Below are 18353 nucleotides of genomic sequence, written 5' to 3'. Positions count from 1 at the left end.
TGTATATTTAGTTGTTGAGCAAGGTGTTGCAATTCTTTCAGTCTTCCCGCTAGAAGTACGGTATCGTCAGCATATCTTATATTATTAAGTGGCTCGGCTCACCGTTTATTATTAGGCCCTCATTGACTTCGGCCAACGCTAATTCTGAGATGGCTTCACTATATAAATTAAATAACAATGGTGATAAAATACACCCTTGGCGCACCCCACGACGAATCTGGATATCCTCAGTCAGTTCATTTTCAACTTTCACTTTTGCTGTTTGGTTCCAATAAAGGTTACATATAATTCTAATGTCTCTACTGTCTATGTTTTTATTTAACAAAATTTATTTGAGACGATTATGCTGAACTTTGTCAAATGCCTTCTCAAAATCAATGAAACAGGCATATACTTCCTGATTCATATCTAGACATCTCTGCGAAAGAACACTTAATGCAAGCTGTTGATTGGCACTCGGATTTTTGAAGTTATAATATACTTCTTTAGGCGTAATTGGGAGTGAATGTAAATGTGCGATAATTCATCAAAATTGTTGGTGCTAGGCGCAGATTCGTTTTAAATGTGCTCTGATTGGGTATTCCAATGACATGTCAAAAATTATCCAATATGGCGGCTGTGGTTAAAGAATGTGTTGTCATTTTTATTATTATGGTTGTTAAGTTGTGTTTTAAAAGTTGTGAGAACAGAGACAAAAGTGAGTTTATAGTTGTACTGACTTTTAAATAGTTTTTATATATATTTTTGGACTTAATAATATAGAAAAAAAGAATGTGGGTGTACTTTGTACGCACGTTAGAAGTTATACTTCTATTAAAATTGTGTAGGAAATCTGACTTGTTTCTTAGATTTCCTACGATTCCTCAGGAAAAAGCAATTGCTGGGACGCTCCAGTTCGTCAAAAATGACGGATTAACATTATTTATCGAGAATTTACCAGTTCTAATGATTTTAAAATTGGACGAAAATAAAGCAGAAACTCGAAAGGCTATTATTTTATATATTAAAATTAGATTATTATTTAAAGAAAAATACAATTAAAATATTTAAAATAAATTTGTTTCGTTGAAATCATAGAAATAGAAGTATAACTTCTTATGTGCGTACAAAGTACACACACTCTTTTTTATATAATTAAGATTAATGTATCTATTTTATCCATGTCTTGGAATTCAATATAGAGTGCGCTGGAATAAGTGTTACCCCCTCTTAATAACTTATTTATTTTTAGAACATAAGCAAAACGCTTAGACAGGTCGATTTTTAAAATAATTATAATATATTATAGCATCGATGTTTCGAACTTTACGCGAGCCCTCTTCAGGTGAAAGGCATAACTTTGATTTTTTTAAAAGGGAAAGTACATCATGTGACATCTCATTTAAAAGCTTTTGAAATACATATTACAAAAATGTATAATACTTTAATCTATTTCGAGGGCGTAGGCGCAAAATTTCGGTCGAATTCGTTTTATACGCATTTATTCTTTTCGAATCCTGAAAAAACTAATAAGTATTTTTGAAAAATTTAAACGCATAATGAAAGATTACATTATTACCGAGGGCAAAAAGTCCCTTATAATAAACAAAAAGTTTCTTTTGAATGATATATTTGAAATTAAAGATCAGACTAAATTTTCTCTTTTTTTTCACTGCTGTGACCTATTAAAATAATTTAGAAGTTCTCAGGGACTTAAGACCATCGATAATACTGCAGTATTTCATTCTGCGTTTAAATTTTTTAAAAATACTTACTAGTTTTCTCAGGATTCGAAAAAAATGAATGCATTTAAAAATAATTCGACCGAAATTTGCGCCTACGCTCTCAAAAAGGATTAAAGTAATATACAGTTTTGTAATCAGTATTTCAAAAGCTTTTAAATGAGGTGTCACATGATGTACCATTTAAAAAAATCAAAGTTATGCCTGTTACCTGAAGAGGGATCGCGCAAAGTTCGAAACGTTGATGCTATAATATACTATGATTATTTTAAAAATCGACCTGTCCGAGCGTTTTGCTTATGTGCTAAAAATAAATAAGTTAACAATTGGGAGAACACTTATTCCAGTACACTGTATAATATAAGCTGGACGGGCGAACTTTGTTACCGCCTTAGAATTTAAGTGTCAAAGTCCAATAATAACTAAAATTTAACAGAAAACTAAAAAATACTCAAAAATATTATGGTAGGGGAGCCCAAGCGGGGATTTTTGCAGTTACTCGAGCGCGTCAGATTATCATATGGGGAAAAACCTGGTACCCTGCAGATGTACTTCTTCGATATATTGGCTCTTAACACAGGGAAGTTCGTTAAGGGGGGCCCGAAAAAAAAATCTATCCTTAATCTTTCTCGAAATTGTCAGATTAAGATAAGGTAAGTTAACTACATGCAAAAGTGTGTACCTATATTTAAAAAATCAGACGATTTGAGCGGGGCGGGCGTAAGGAAATGGTGAGTCAAAAAGTTTCACAAAAAAAGCGAATATTTCGCGAAATGAACGTCAGATCGAAAACTAAAAAATACGTCTTCAATATTTTTCAAAAATCTATTGAATTGTACTGAACCTGACCCCCACGGAGAGGGGTGGGGGTAAATTTAAAATTTTAAATACGAACCCCGCGATATTTCGCAAAATTAACATCAGATCGAAAAACTGCAAAATACACTTTCAAAATTTTTAGTCTATCGAATGGTATCAAACACGACACCCCACGGAGGTGGGTAGAGGGTTACTTTAAAATCTTAAAAGAGACCCACAAATTTTTATTGCAGATTTGGATTCTTTGCGTAAAAATAAGCAACTTTTATTCGAGACATTTTTTCGAATTATGGATAGATGGCGCTATAATCGGAAAAAGCGATTGTTGGAAATGGAAAATTTAATTAAAAAGTGGAAAGTTCCCACTAAAATGGAAAATTTTACTTTTTTTGGTTTTAGGACCTAATAATCACAACCCAATAGGTCCCCATAACGCTCGAGTTACTGCAAATTTAGCATACTTTGCTCCCCTACCATATAAATTTATGTATAATAAAAGTTTAAACAATTTATTGCTTTGTGATTAAAAACGTTTTTTGCAGTGCGTAAATATACAATGATGACGCTTTTCCGTACGCGAAACATGGAAACTCTTAAGTTAATTCCAACGGTTGGCACTGCGATTTGTATAATGTCATTGCAAAAACCAATGGTACGGGAAATTGTAGACGTTTAAAATCAAATGGTAAGTCCATTGGATTCATCGGTATACGCGGGTTCAAGATACGCGCATTAATTTCTTTGTGTTTTGAGCTAAGATCATAGAATAACAGGATCATGTTCTACAAGAAAAAGAAGAAAAAGAAGAAGAATATATAGCATTTTCATCATGAATTCTAAATCGTATGAGTCATGTTGTTTTAATTTACAAAGAAAATGTACTCCTCATACCAGCATTGCTTGTTGAAGCAATGTTGAAACAACGCTGCTCCATTCTAGCAGCATTAGTTCTCCTAGCACTAGATTGTTCCTGCTAGACGTAATACAGCCTTTTCTATTTATTTACTTCTTTTTGCTATTTATTGTACAAATAAAAGATAAAAATTATTTTTATTTTAACCGAACCGAATTATTACAATAATATATACAAAGAAATTAATAGATGTGTTTCCTCTACAAAATATTCTAACAGACTGAATATGAATATAAAACAAAAATATAACACACACAGTTCCAACATTCACATGTAACATGATACTTTTATGCAATTTTAGGCAAGAGTATATCGAATTAATGGTTCGGAGAAGTAGCAGGTGGAACCTTGAAGACTGCGTATATTTATTTAAGCAATGCTAACAAAAATGGTAATTTGTGGCTGAATATTAGATTCCAACATACATCACATCTTTTATCAAAAACTCACAGCAACTATTGTAAAATCTAGCAGAAATATATTATAATTCCAACAATATTCTAGTCAGTTTTGACATTACCAGTCTTTTCCCTAATGTACCATTGGAGAAAACTTATAATAAGACAAATAATAAGTTGCAAACTAGAGAGTGATGAAAAAACTACATTGAAAACTAAAACCAAATTGAATGTATCAGCTATCATGGAGCTAGTGATACTTGCGCAGGTAATACTTTCAACTAGATACCTAATGATTTCTAAAAACAAAATTTCGGATTAGCTATGAACTCATCCGTATGTCCATTGTTGGCTGATATGTTCAAGGAAAACATGTTGTTTGTGTACAAGGTTCGAACAGAACATTGTACACAAACAGCACACAGTATGGTGGAGATATGTAGATGATATGTTCTCCATTTGGCGTCACGGACCAGATGTATAGAATAAATTTTTGATAAACATCAAGATTGAAGAACAATCCATCAAATTTTCCATGGGACAAGAAAATAATAATTTAGTTACTTTTCTGGATGTGATCAACCAACCCACACCAACAGACATTTAAATTACCACTGAAACCACAACGTAAACATCAAACAAGGAATTATCAAATCCCTATAATATGATAGAACCCGAAGCACCTGCTACAATGAAAATGTCAGGGACTCAAAGATGACAACAGTACCACATGTAAAGGGCTTTTCAAAAAAATTGAAAAAGGTAGGAAACAAGGCAGTGGCGGATCCAAGGGGGTGTCACGGAGAGTCATGAATTAACGTCTCGACGTTGAACACGACCAAACCATCTTAACCTATGCTCTCTCAATTTGGCATCAATTGGTGCCATACCTAGACTTCCCCTAATATACTCATTTCTAATTTTATCCTTCTTTGTCACTCCACTCATCCATCTAAGCATTCTCATTTCCGCCACATGCATTCGTTGTTCCTATTTCTTTTTCACTGCCCAACATTCAGTTCCGTACATCAAAGCCGGTCTTATGGCTGTTTTATAGAATTTTCCCTTCAGCTTCATTGGAATTTTTCTGTCACACAACACTAGGGGTCGCCAATTTCTTGAAAATTTCAAGATCTTAACAAGAAGTTATTTTAGATTTCAAGACAAGACAAGAAATTTGATGTCAATACCAAGATTTCTTGTCAAGAAATCAAGAAATCTTGAAATATCTTGACTAGATAATAATGAAAACTCTAAAACGTATTTATTTGTGAAAAATATAATATATTTTAACATAAAATAACGTACTTTAATGTATTGAACACTTTAGTTGTTAAAACGAGTTACAAAAATGTAAATCATGTAAATGTAATATAAATTTTTTAATCGGAATTGATAAGCCATGAGTTAAGGCAGATCATACTTCTTATGGAGTCAACGTCTAGCCGATTTCTTGACTTTGAAAAAAAAGCTGCTCTTGAAACTAGCCTTTCCGCAGGTACAGATGTTGCTAGCGTTCCGAGAATTTTTTTCCATTTCTCGTGCTATATTTCGCCATTTTTCGATAATTACGGGTAGACATTTTCGTGTCTTCTATACCAATGAAGTATATTCTCAGCATCTTCTGACCTAGACCTAGGCTCATTTAAGTATTTTTCGGGACTGGTATTGGATTCTGTAGGTCATTCTGGGATCTATTAGGCCGTGTTAACACGCAACGCAATAAAAATGTCGCCGGGAAATCACCAAACCAGGTAATCAAGAAATTTCAAGATCTTGAAATTTTTTGAGTCAAGATATAGGTAAGATGTTAAGAAAATGTCAAGACAAGATTTTTTTAAATTCCTTGATTTTTTCTCAAGACAAGAAGTTGTTATCAAGACAAGAATTCTTGTCTTGTCGACCCCTACACAACACACCACTCGCTTCTTTCCACTTCATCCATCCAGCCCTAACTCTACTGCATGCATCTCCATCTATTTCTCCATTACTCTGTAATAATTCTCCAAAACCGAACCAACAACACACAAAAAAGATCTACAGACTGCGGCTATAAAATACCCTGTGGATTCAATTGTTTCTACGCAGGAGAAACTGCAATAACACTAAGTGTCAGAATAAACCAGCATGAAACATACATCCAAAACAGAGACTTCGAGAAATCTCAGATATGCAAACAAGCCTGGGACAACGAGCACAGAGATAGCGCACGAGCACAATGGAGATACATCAATAAGCATGAAAGAAAAAGAGAAAATTCAAAGAAGCAGCCTTCATTCTACTTAACGAAGAAAAATGTGTAGCAAACCTATCAGCAGAATCTAGCAAGCTTTGGTTGCCAATATTAAAAGAAAAAGTCAACAACGTGAGCATACCAACAATAACGGAGTAAAGGAAGTCTGCGTAAAATCACCTACAATCTCATACACAATACATATTCATATGCAACATGCAGTACACAAACACAAATCTATGTTACAAAACTTTCTGTCACGACCACAACTATGATACAGATCACACAAAATAACACACAAAACAGTCACGATTTGATGTTTTTAGGGTAGTAGCTCCACCCTAGATTTTTTCAACCATACACATTCTGTGGCCTACAAGATCGAAGACAAATATGCCAACTTTTAAAAGACAACCTAATAAGACTTGGTTATACATATATATCTTCTCAGAACTTTTTAAATGTTTTTTAGAACGATTTCCATGGAAATCGAAACGTCAACATATTAGTTATTTAAAAAAGTAATTTTCGTTACACCCATAATTGTGGCTTAGTCCCATATAAACAGGATACTTTGGGCTAATTGGCAAAATACAAGGAAAAGTTATTTACCAGCAATTTTGTTGTTGGAATCGAATCTTATGACCCTATATATTATTAATATAGGTATGCAAAGTCCACAGACAGTGTGCTACTTTTATTATAAACAAAATGGCTCCCGAAAATCGAGTTTTTTCAATTTTTGCTCTATAACTCCAAAGATTTTAACTTTACACCAAAAACACCCAAATGAAAATTCACCGTTATTAAATTCTGCATAGAGACATGTTTTTTCGATTTACTTTGACGAAAAGTTTTCTCGGAAAATGCTCGTTTTTCCAACAAAATCTTTAATTTTCAACTAAAATTTTAGGTAAGTAATTATTCGTCAATAATTAAATAACTGGGTGATATAAAAGCTCTTTTGATATAGATTATATTTCCAGAAAGCGATGAAAATTGAATGAACAATTTAGCAACAATTAAATTGTTAATTATAAATTTTCGGTCGCTATAATAACCGTAATAATTATGATGCATAAGAATAACTATGAGTTTTGTATAAAAAGGCACTATACCTATCCAATGTACTTTACAGAATTAAAATTGAACTATTTAAGAGGCCTCAGGAATATTTTAAAATAATAAACAATTTTTTGGCTTATAAACAAATAGAATATCCCGGTAAATATGAAGATAAAATAAATTTTGAAAACGTTATTGGAAATAACGAGGCATGATGCTTCGTATAAAAGAAAAAACGTTTAATTGCGATGAGTGGTTCCTGAGATACAACCGGTCAAAGTTCACCGGCCTCCATGGCAAAGATATAAACAACAGGATGGTAGTTTTCAAACCATCACCTTTTCATTTCGGTCTTCTTTCTCCACACATAATTTCATATCTTTAAAAGACTCGTAACATATATTATTATAATAAAAACTATCGATATTACGAGTGAAAAATGCCAAAAATACCAAAATTCCAATCAAAATTTAGGTTAAAGAAAATGGAATCTCAAAGTTCAAGATCGGTATACGTTAAAAAAATGCATTTTCTCGGCTTCCCATGGAGGAATTTTCTTCATTCTTTTTTGTTCCTACGTGAGTCGACAGAGCCATCTAACTAACGCACTGCTAAATGTCAAAGTTGCTTTTGTTTTGTTATAATAGATTAATTTATTTATTATAACAAAAATTTTTAATTTGTTTAAACAAAGATTGTCAAAATAATTATACAGCTTTCAAATGAGAATATTTCTATTTCAAACGTTAAAAGGTACACTTGTGGTAAGTTTATCTAAAAAAAAGTTTATAAGTGGAAAAAAGATGTAGTTTTATTTTCTTATAAATAAATTAATCTATTATAACAAAACAAACGCAACTTTGACATTTAATAACGCGTTAGTTAGATGGTTCTAGTCGAGTTACTTGGGAACAAAAAAAGAATGAAGAAAATTGCTCCATGGGAAGCCGAGAAAATGCATTTTTTTCACGTATACCATCCTTGAACTTTGATTGAACCTAAATTTTGATTGGAATTTTGGTATTTTTGGCATTTTTCACTCGTAATATCGATAGTTTTTATTATAATAATATATGTTACGAGTCTTTTAAAGATATGAAATGTTGTGTGGAGAAAGAAGACCGAAATAAAAAGGTGATGGTTTTAAAACTTACCATGCTATTGTTTATATCTTTGCCGTACATGCCGATCAACTTTGACCGGTTGTATCTTAGGAACCACTCATCGTAATTAAACGTTTTTTCTTTTAAAAGAAGCGTCGTGCCACGTTCTTTCCAATACCGTTTTCATATTTTACTTTAATTTAATATTTCCCGAGATATTCTATTTGTTTATAAGATAAAAAATTGTTTATAACTTTAAAATACTCCTGAGGCCGCTTAAATAGTCCAATTTCAATTCTGTAAAGTACATTAGATAGGTATAGTGCCTTTTTATACAAAAATCATAGTTATTCTTACGCATCGTAATTATTATGGTTATTATAACGACCGTAAATTTTTAATTAACAATTTAATTGTTGCTAAATTGTTCATTCAATTTTCATCGCCTTCTGGAAATATAATCTATACCAAAAGAACTTTTATATCACCAAGTTATTTAATTATTGATAAATAATTACATACCCAAAATTTTAGTTGAAAATTAAAGATCTTGTTGGAAAAACAAGCATTTTCCTAGGAAACTTTTCGTCAAAGTAAATCGAGAAAAACATGTCTCTATGCAGAATTTAATATCGGTGAATTTTTATTTGGGTGTTTTTGGTGTAAAGTTAAAATCTTTGGAGTTATAGAGCAAAAATTGAAAAAAACACGATTTTCGGGAGCTATTTTGTTTATAAAAAAAGTAGCGCACTATCTGCGGACTTTGCATACCTATGTTATTATAGGCGTAACCAGGGGGGGCTTTTGGGGGTTATAACTCCCCATTAGGATGTACTTTGAGCTCTATACGCTTAACACCATAGCCCTCAGAGACCTTCTAGTAGTTGTAACCCCCCTTTCAGGTAGTTGTAACCCCCCTTAGGATCATCCTAGTTACGTCTATGTATGTTATTAATATATTGGGTCATAAGATTTGATTCCAGCAATAAAATTGCTGGTAAATAACTTTTCCCAAAAATCGCCTATCCTCCGATAATCTGCCCAGACTAGAATGTTTAAAGTTAATTTTCTTATCTATTTTCCCCATTCATTCAAATTGCCATAGGTACTCAATTTATAAGAAAAGTTTTAATGTAAAACTCAAGAAATTATATTTTAATATTTAATTTGAAAACAAACAAAGGAGTAAATGATCATGAATATGCAAATCTGTATACATGATAAAAATACTATCTTCACTTTTTATTACTAAAAATCACAGAGATTAATATTTATGTTGACTACAATTAGTAAGTAATAGATAGCATTAAATTTTACAATCAGTGGCAACGTTTCAATGCCTACCTAACAATTTGACCTCTATCCCCACGCTGTGGCCAATAGCTCTAACTAGGTCATTCAATCCGACCAATCCGCGAGTTGCTCCCCCGTCACATGCATTTGTTGTTATCATCAGCTGGGTCCGGGCTCGCTAAAATCCGCACGCCGACTTACTGTCCTCATTTCGTCTCTCTCTAGTGCGAGGGCGTAGAAGGAGACGCGCACGAAGGTTATCGCGTGTCAATCAGCTGTTGTTACTCCGCTGTAGCCGGCCGGCTGCTTAGTTGTTCCACAACTGTTTGACGCAGCGCAAGCCTCAGCGAGTCAATCGTATTGTATTCACTGATAAGTATGTGCATTACTGATTATAACCAAATATCAGTTATTGTTGGGTATGTAAAGTGTTTTAAACTAAGACATCTTCAACAGTCAGTGCACAAGTTGTTAGTTAGAAGACTGTACTTTACGGACGACGTTGTATTGTGAAAAAATTTAAGACTTTGGAAGTTTTGTTCAGTAAAAATCGTAGTTTTTTTAAGAGTTATTTACGAAAATGTCGACGGGCAAACGTCTAGCGAAGCGTTCTATAATCGGTACTCGTGTTTGTGCCCCAGGAGAAGACGGAAAGTATTACTCAGGAGTCATTCAAGCCGTCAAAACCCCGGCGAATTTTTCGGAAAACAACAACTGCATCAATCTAACCCCTAATACCCGTTACACCGTGCGATTCGACCCGCGACAAGGGAATTTGGGTAGAACGAGCTGTGAATTCCACGAGAGCCAGCTCATCGGACCCGGTTTTCAGTCTGTGCTCGGTTTAGAGTTAGTGCAGGGACAAAAATGTTTCGTTACTTATAACGGCCGGGAAAACTCTGGCGAAGTGTGCAAACACCATACAGAAACCGATGAAGTTATCATCAGAATACACCCCATTGGCATCGAGGTAAGTCAATAAATTTGCCAATGCAATAACTTTGACTTGTTACCATGCTACACAAACTAGCTACCACGTGTCAGATTTTTCTGCTGCTGATTAAAATATGTATCTATAATAATGACATATTTCTTGTTCATTTTGTTATACATAGTTCACATTAAGATAAGATAGTGACACTAGAGAAATAATAACCGCAATTAACGTTTTTCAAAAATGCCGGTAGTATATTCTCAAAATGTATTTTCCTTTGTTAGAAATATATTCCTTATGCATTTATTTTACATTATGTTTAATTAAACTAGTACTAAATATCAGCGTAAAATCCAGTTTCCTCTATTTTCAAGTAAGAATCGGCCTTCAAGCGATAAAAACCTTGTAGCATCCCGAGCCGGCTTTTCCAAGATTTATCTGGTGCGTAGTATTTGTGACCGAGCAAAGGCTTATTTCAAAACAACTTCCAAACCCAACGCATAGGTTACTCGAGCTTAATGTACGCACAATACACCGGCAGACCTGTTAGAATTTTTCAAAAGAATCATCAGCAGGCAGAATTCAAATTCCTCTGGTCTACTGTGATAGCGGCGATGTTGCCGTTTTTATGTATACCGGTTAAACTGTGCCGAAATGATAAACGGTTCACTCACAATCTATCATTTATTTTATAAATCATATCAAAATTTCTGGGCTATTTAAACAATAAATGGAATCTGAGCTACAAAGGAGAAATTGTCATATTTTTTTTGCCTTTTCAGTTAAAACCGTTTGTTGGCCGTCTTTGTTTATTATTATTTATTATCTTTCTTTTACCCTCATTGCAGAAAAACACGAAAGTCCTATGCAAAAGGAAGAAAGGATGTAACTTATTACGAAAACCAGTGACTTTGTTAATATTTTTGACTTTAACTATTTTCAAACATTAAATAAAAAAATTATTGACATCTTTTTTTTCATTTTCTTTTATGCCACATCAATAACTTTTCTTTTCTGTAACGTATATTATTTAGTTGCAGTTTTGTCATATTCTACCATTTCTATCATCTCGTTTTTGTGTTGTTTTGCATCCCGGTATAACTTCTATCAGTTTCTTCGTAATCATACCAGACTTATTGATTTATTATTTATGTCCAAACTACATCAGTTTTAATCATTGTTTATTCATTTCGCTTCGTCTTAATTTGTCCAATAGATTTTATATCTGCCAGATTGGTGCCAGGGTGCATATATTATATTCACAGTGACGTTTGAGATCTTTCCTCTTCATAATTTCTACCGTTAGGTGTCGAGGGTCTGGATTCTAGCTTTTGATGAATTTTCTCCATCCCTTTGTTTTTCGCTATTTGTGTTGTTCTTGGCCAAAATTTGCCCTTCTTTAGTCATAATATATCTCTGGTATGTCGCTGTTCCACTTTTATTGGTATGCCTCTTCTGTTTTTCCTTATTGGTTTAGCTTCCCACAATGTTTTCACTTATATACCTGTTCCTGTTTTTCTCCTTTATTGGGTCAAAATAACGGTTCAATTTTAAGTCTGTTTTTTATTTCTTGTATCTCTGGTGCTTTCTGTTTAAGATTTTTGTGTTCCGTATCTCAGCCTCAGCGTTGGTCTGTATATTGTTCCATATACTTATTCTTCGTTTTCCTTGATGTTTCTTTGTTGTTGATGAATTTGAGAACATCCTCGATTTTCCACTGTTATTTATTACTGTTCTCAGGTATTTGTATATTCTAATGTTTATTTGCTGTATTTTTTGTTGATCTATCACCACTTCGATTTGGTTAGCCGTGTCTTTTTTTCTTGTTACGTTCATTATCTGTGACTTGTCTTTATTTACATTTAGGTTGTATTTTTTTGCTTCCATGAGGTCCATTTTTCTGAATTGTGTTTCAGTTTTCCTACTGTTTCGGCAAATAAAACTAATCAAAATTGTGCTGGCCAATTGGTTCAAACCAAGGGCATAAATCTAAACACACACAGGCAGTATTTTTTAAAGGTTTTTTTACATTATTTGCTTCTGAAGTACCTCTTAATTTCTCACATTTCCATCGTTGCGAACATTCTTCTATTTTATAGTGTACCACGTATCATAATAAAACAAAGTAGTGATGTTATTCTGTCTGTTTGTATTTTACTTTATAGATAAGTATGCACACATTGAACTTATACTTAAGTCATAATATTTTAAATTTAGTTTTTTGTACCTACACCATTTTGCCTCACTAGTCACATACAGGATTCATGTACGTGTCAAACTGATGTTAGGGAAATATAGATAGCTATAAATTTTTATAGATAGATATAAGTTTTTGCAAGACAAACTTAAGTGGATGTTTTCAAGAAAGAGTTAAAAAAAACGAAAATACAAAAAAAATGAAAATATGAAATAATATATTTTTTCTACAACCGTGTTAAAAATGCAATTTTTAGCACTCCATACGAGCGTTAAAAATGCTACTTTAAGGCACTAGTGCTTTAAAAAAAATTTAAGGCACTGCAGTTCGTATTGACCGTATATGCAATTTTGATGTAATGTCAAAAAAATATAAAATTGGAATGTCAGTCAAGTTCAAGTAAAAGTTTTTGTAGATATTGTCCTGCAATTACGTTTGTAGAAAAAATATTGTATGATATGCGTGTTAAAAAGTACATTTTTAAGGCACTCATCTGCAAACTTTCACATGCGTGCCTTAAACGTGTACTTTTAACACTTATATCATAAATAACTATTAATATAAATGTATCCAAAAATATACTGTAAAGAAGAAATAATGTGCAAATTGTTAATTTAGTAATCATATGTAAATATTATTTTTAAATGTATTAAAAATATATGTCCTTGAGGAAGCTGCCAATATTTCGTAATAAAACAAAGGATATCTGCAATCGACTAAAACCGGTATCGATCTGACAACACCGCACCGGATCTATGTTTTGGTTTGATCTGATCGTGCGCAAGCACGGAACCTCTCCCTCCTAATTGGTAATTGCATCCTTGTGACGTCATTCGTATAAACAAGGCAGAATACCGTTCACGGTCGATTTTTTGGTGTTACCTACTTTATATGAAAACATACATGGCCAGGCCAGTTATGATGCTGTAACCAAGCCATGTTTCCTTTATTTTAGAGGTTTCCGTTTGGAACGGTTTATGCGAGGAACGGTTTAAGTAGTGATTTCCCTTTTGTCTTATCGCGCTAGGACTTTTCTTTGTTTACCGGCGTAACGGTCGTTCTTTTGCAAACAAACGTTTTGGGTTATCAGTAATTTATGCTGCCTACTTACCTAATAAACGTTTTAGATAATTTAAGGTCAAATTGTATCACGTGCAGCAGTTTCTAATGCGCCATTCCATTCGTAGACGAGAATAAAACAAATATGATTTCTTCGTGGGTGAATAGCTACAATTTTTTCAAACATATAAACTTACAAGGATTGTATGGTTAAAACCCATGCAAGAGCCTAATAATGTACTATTAAACTATGTATATTATCTAAATGAATGCCGCATTGACTATAGTTATACATTATACATAGTCATAGTACACTTAGCTATAATATTTATGAAGAGGCAACAATGAGTGTTAAGATACATGAAAAAACCAAACAAATAAGCATAGAACGCGGCGTAAGACAAGGCGACATACTCTCGCCAAAAATATTCATAACTGAGGAGGTGTCAATTAGGGATGGGAAAAACCTACCGGTTATAACCTAAAACCGATTTTTTTAATTTCGTTTTTTTTTTGTCCCGGTTATAACCGGTTTTTTCTTTTTAAAGTAATAACCGGTGAAAAACGGAATAAGTTACCTGTGAAAAAAAAAATTAATTTAGAGAAAAATGAAGAAATTTCTATCTATTTTCGATCTCAATCATAATACCTGTGTATTATAAATAATATGCGAAGTAATTAACCCAAACAACCATTATTCAACTTTTATTTACTAATAGAGAACTGGACGAAAGTGTCACATCAGCTTTTATGAAACAATTTTGGGAATAGTTATTTCGATTTTAGATGATAATATTTACATAAAAAAGTAAGCGATCTGCTTGAAATCGATATTCCAACCATCATCTAAAAAATTGTTTCTACTTAAGACTCTTGTATGAAATGTGAATACTGAAATACGATTAGGAATCTCCATTATATAATTTTTAAACAATAAATAATTCTTATTAGGAAATAAAAGGTTGGTATTATAGTCCAAGGTAATAAGGTTTTTTCCATGCCACTTGAACAGCCAGGGTACTGAATCGTTTTTTCGACAAGTAATACCTATAAGAGCAAATTGTAACTATTTCCTGCGTGGATCTGGCGGCCATTTTTATTTATAAACAATTAAGTGTCAAAAAATGGCAATTTTCACTTTTTTTTCAAATCAATGGAAAACAGGGAAACTTATGGTTTTTTTAGTACAAATATCTTCGAGATTGTGGAAAAAGCTTTAAAATGACGTATTACAAAGTTTGATATACTCATTTATTGTTAATATAATTGCGAAAAAAGGGCGGAATTGCACAACAAATTATTTTTGCAATAACTGTTGTAAAAATTAGTTTACAGCTTTGAAGTTTTTGTCAAATAAGGGTTCTTTGGTGTTGAATATGTGATAAAAATTTCAAAGCGATTCGTTCAATTGTTTAAATTTTATTCAAATTGTTAATCCCAGAGAGCATTTTTTTGCAATAACATAAGTCAGAAGAAAATGACGTCAGAACCATTCCACAGGTGTTAAATGAAAAGGCATGAGTTATATTTTCAACTTGGTTTAAAAAAGTGAATAAAAAATGCATTTATTAGTAATAAATAATTATGCAAAAGTATCGTAAATCTTTCCTTATAAACTTTTTATTTTTTTATATAAGAAATTATACATATTTATTACAATTTTTTATCAATTATGATATAGATAACATTACTTGGTAGTTGTGCACTTAAAACAGGGTAAAAAAGTTAATTTTTTTGGAAAAAGTTATTCAAAAAGTTTATAAAGAAAAATTGACGATACTTTTGCATAATTATTTATTACTAATAAATGCATTTTTTATTCACTTTTTTAAACCATGTTGAAAACGTAGCTCATGCTCTTTCATTTGACACCTGTGGAATGGTTCTCAAGTCGTTTTTTCTGACTAAATGTTATAGCAAAAAAAATGCTCTCTGGAATAAACAATTTGAATAAAATTTAAACAGCTAAATGAATAGCTTTGAAATTTTTATCACATATTAAGCACCAAAGAACCCTCATTTGACAAAAATATCAAAGCTGTACACTAATTTTTACAACAGTTATTGAGAAAATATGTTATTTTGCAATTCCGACCTTTTTTCGCAATTATATTAACAATAAATGAATATATCAAACTTTGCAATACGTCATTTTAAAGATTTTTCCATAATCTCGAAGATATTTGTACTAAAAGAATCACAAGTTGCACTGTTTTCCGTTGATTTGAAAAAAAGGGGAAAATGCCATTTTTTTGACAGTTAAAATTGTTTATAAATAAAAATGGCCGCCAGATCCTACGCAGGAAATAGTTATAATTTGTTCCTATAGGTATTACCTGTCGAAAAAAAAGCTTCAGTACCCTGGCTGCTGAAGTGTCACGAACAGGGTATATTTTTGTCTTATTACCCTGGCCTATTATACAAACGTATTAAAAAATATTACCTACTGAAATTTTTTGATGGCAATAGAGAAGTAAATAATGAATTGGTTTATCGAATTTATTTTTAAGTAAAATATAAGTCATTTGGATATTTTTTTAAACTCGATAGATCCAATGGACATTTCGGTAGATCGGTAGGATCATTACGTTTGGGAATATCCCAATTATTGACAACGCAATATACGCCGACGCCGTCTACAACGAGCGACGAATCAGAGATTGGGGTACTTTCGCCCATTTTTAGGGTAATTTGAAAGCGCCTGGGAAAATTTTTATAGGTTGAATTGGTTGGGGAATTTTTCGGGAGGAAAATTGAGCAAACTAAAGTGCAATATAAATGGGCGGAGGTAAATTCCTCACCAACCAGTAAAAACATATAATCCGACAGGTATTTTCCTCACCAAATTTAAAGGTTCCTATTAATCCGGTAGGTATTTTCCTCACCAACTCACTCAGGTAATAAAATAAAAATATAGGTTTAATTTAAGAATGTCTATTATGAAAGCATCCGAAATCCGAATACAAGACATTAATTTCCTTACATTATAATAATAGTTTATATAGATAATATGCAAGACGTATAAATTATTATTTAATTTTTACTATAATAAGACAGACACTTTACAAAATCCATTCTAGTCATTTGATTAGACTGATATGTTATTAATAAATTACTACATTTTTCAATTTCAGTTTAACTTGTTTATCTTTGATAGGTTTTGCAATATGCAAACTTTAAATTTTAACATATGTAACTACCTGAAATTCTTTAATTTTTTCAAAGAAAATATATATGGATGGATGCGTATTACAAAACGATAAATTAAAATGTGAATGAAAAGATTCGCAAGCATTCGTAATACGAATAACAGAAGAATTTGCCTCTGTCCACAAATATGGGGACAATATGGCATTTTCGTCTATATAAGTTTCAACTTAATAATCAACATTCAACATATCTATCTTAAATTTCATTTCCTGGTTTGCATGACATTAAATCAAACACAAAACAATCTGATACGTCTTCTGGTTTTATATGTAAGGCCAAAAGTATGTTCGAGCCACTTGCCTCTTTCAGAATCATTTTTATATTCTGATGTTAAATCAAGAGACCAAGATATTTCTATACCAAGCTTAGTGTAGGTGAAATTTACAACCATGTATTTTAGTGGTCGGACACATTTCAATGATTGCATTCCTTTTCAAAATCTTCAAAAATTTTACTAACATTAAACTCAATTTTGGGAGCTTTAAAAATTTCTGATTTTCACAAATAAAAAATATTGTTGTAAATTTCTGTTTTTTTGTTTGGCAGTAAACAGTATAATAAAGAAATATAATGCCCATGAATAATGAATAATTGCATCCATGTGCCATCCATATAATAAAATTCAATGTGGCTAAAAGTCTTATATTTGTTTCACAACTAAATACAATTACATATCCTACTTTTGACACAGTTTATAAAGAGAAAATTTTCCCTCTTGGTTGTTTTTTGAGCACACCCCGTCACAAATTCTTGAACCTCATCAATATTGGAAGGAACTCGACCAGGCATCATTTTTCGTCGATAATTATATATTTTTTCTCATGTAATTGACAACAATCGTAGTAATTGTTTCAGACAAATTAGCTGCAAGTACTTGGCGTATAATTTTTTCTGATTTTTCAATTCTCTTCTGCTTTCCGTTTACAATAGTTAGAAACAATTTTTCGATCTAACTTCTGACAATCTGGTTCATGATTATGTTGTCGGCTACTTCTAGATATTGTAAAAGTTGCACCAATAGTAAAAAATTTCGCACTACGAGTTGTTTTATCCTCCCAGAACACTTCTTCACTTTTTAAAACTTTCACTTTATAAAAAATAAAATTTTCAAATACCAATACCGAGTAAGGTTTACCGCGATCACTTTCTATTAAACATGCCATTTTTGTCAAAATTCCAATTGTGACTAAAAATAAAATACTACAATTAATTATTATAATTATAGGTACCTACTGTAATTTAATAGTAGATAAATAATTCAATTGAATGCCTTTTAGTAAAAGCTAACTGAAATAACCATTTTGGTCTTGGTGAGGAAAATACCTGTGGGATTATGACATACCCTTATAAACGCAGGCAAAAGATTATTTTGGTGAGGAAATTACACCCGCCGATATAAATGTAACAT

The 18353-nt window shown here is 32.2% G+C and overlaps 1 protein-coding gene across 1 annotated transcript in view; it reads left to right on the top strand.

Moving 5' to 3' along the window:
- Positions 1–9845: 9845 nt before the first annotated feature.
- The window catches only part of LOC114331803 (zinc finger protein 395), a 343721-nt gene continuing 335213 nt past the window's right edge, over positions 9846–18353 (top strand). The window contains exon 1 of the mRNA XM_028281470.2: positions 9846–10515. Coding sequence (XP_028137271.1) covers positions 10126–10515 — 390 coding nt within the window. The 5' untranslated portion in view covers positions 9846–10125. The remainder of the gene's footprint in view (positions 10516–18353) is intronic.

This window comes from Diabrotica virgifera, chromosome 4 (genome assembly GCF_917563875.1).
Source record: "Diabrotica virgifera virgifera chromosome 4, PGI_DIABVI_V3a".
In the NCBI taxonomy this organism is placed as follows: Eukaryota; Metazoa; Arthropoda; class Insecta; order Coleoptera; family Chrysomelidae; genus Diabrotica; species Diabrotica virgifera.
The sequence above is the reverse complement of the archived record's forward strand: the minus strand, read 5'-3'. Positions and strand labels throughout refer to the sequence as shown.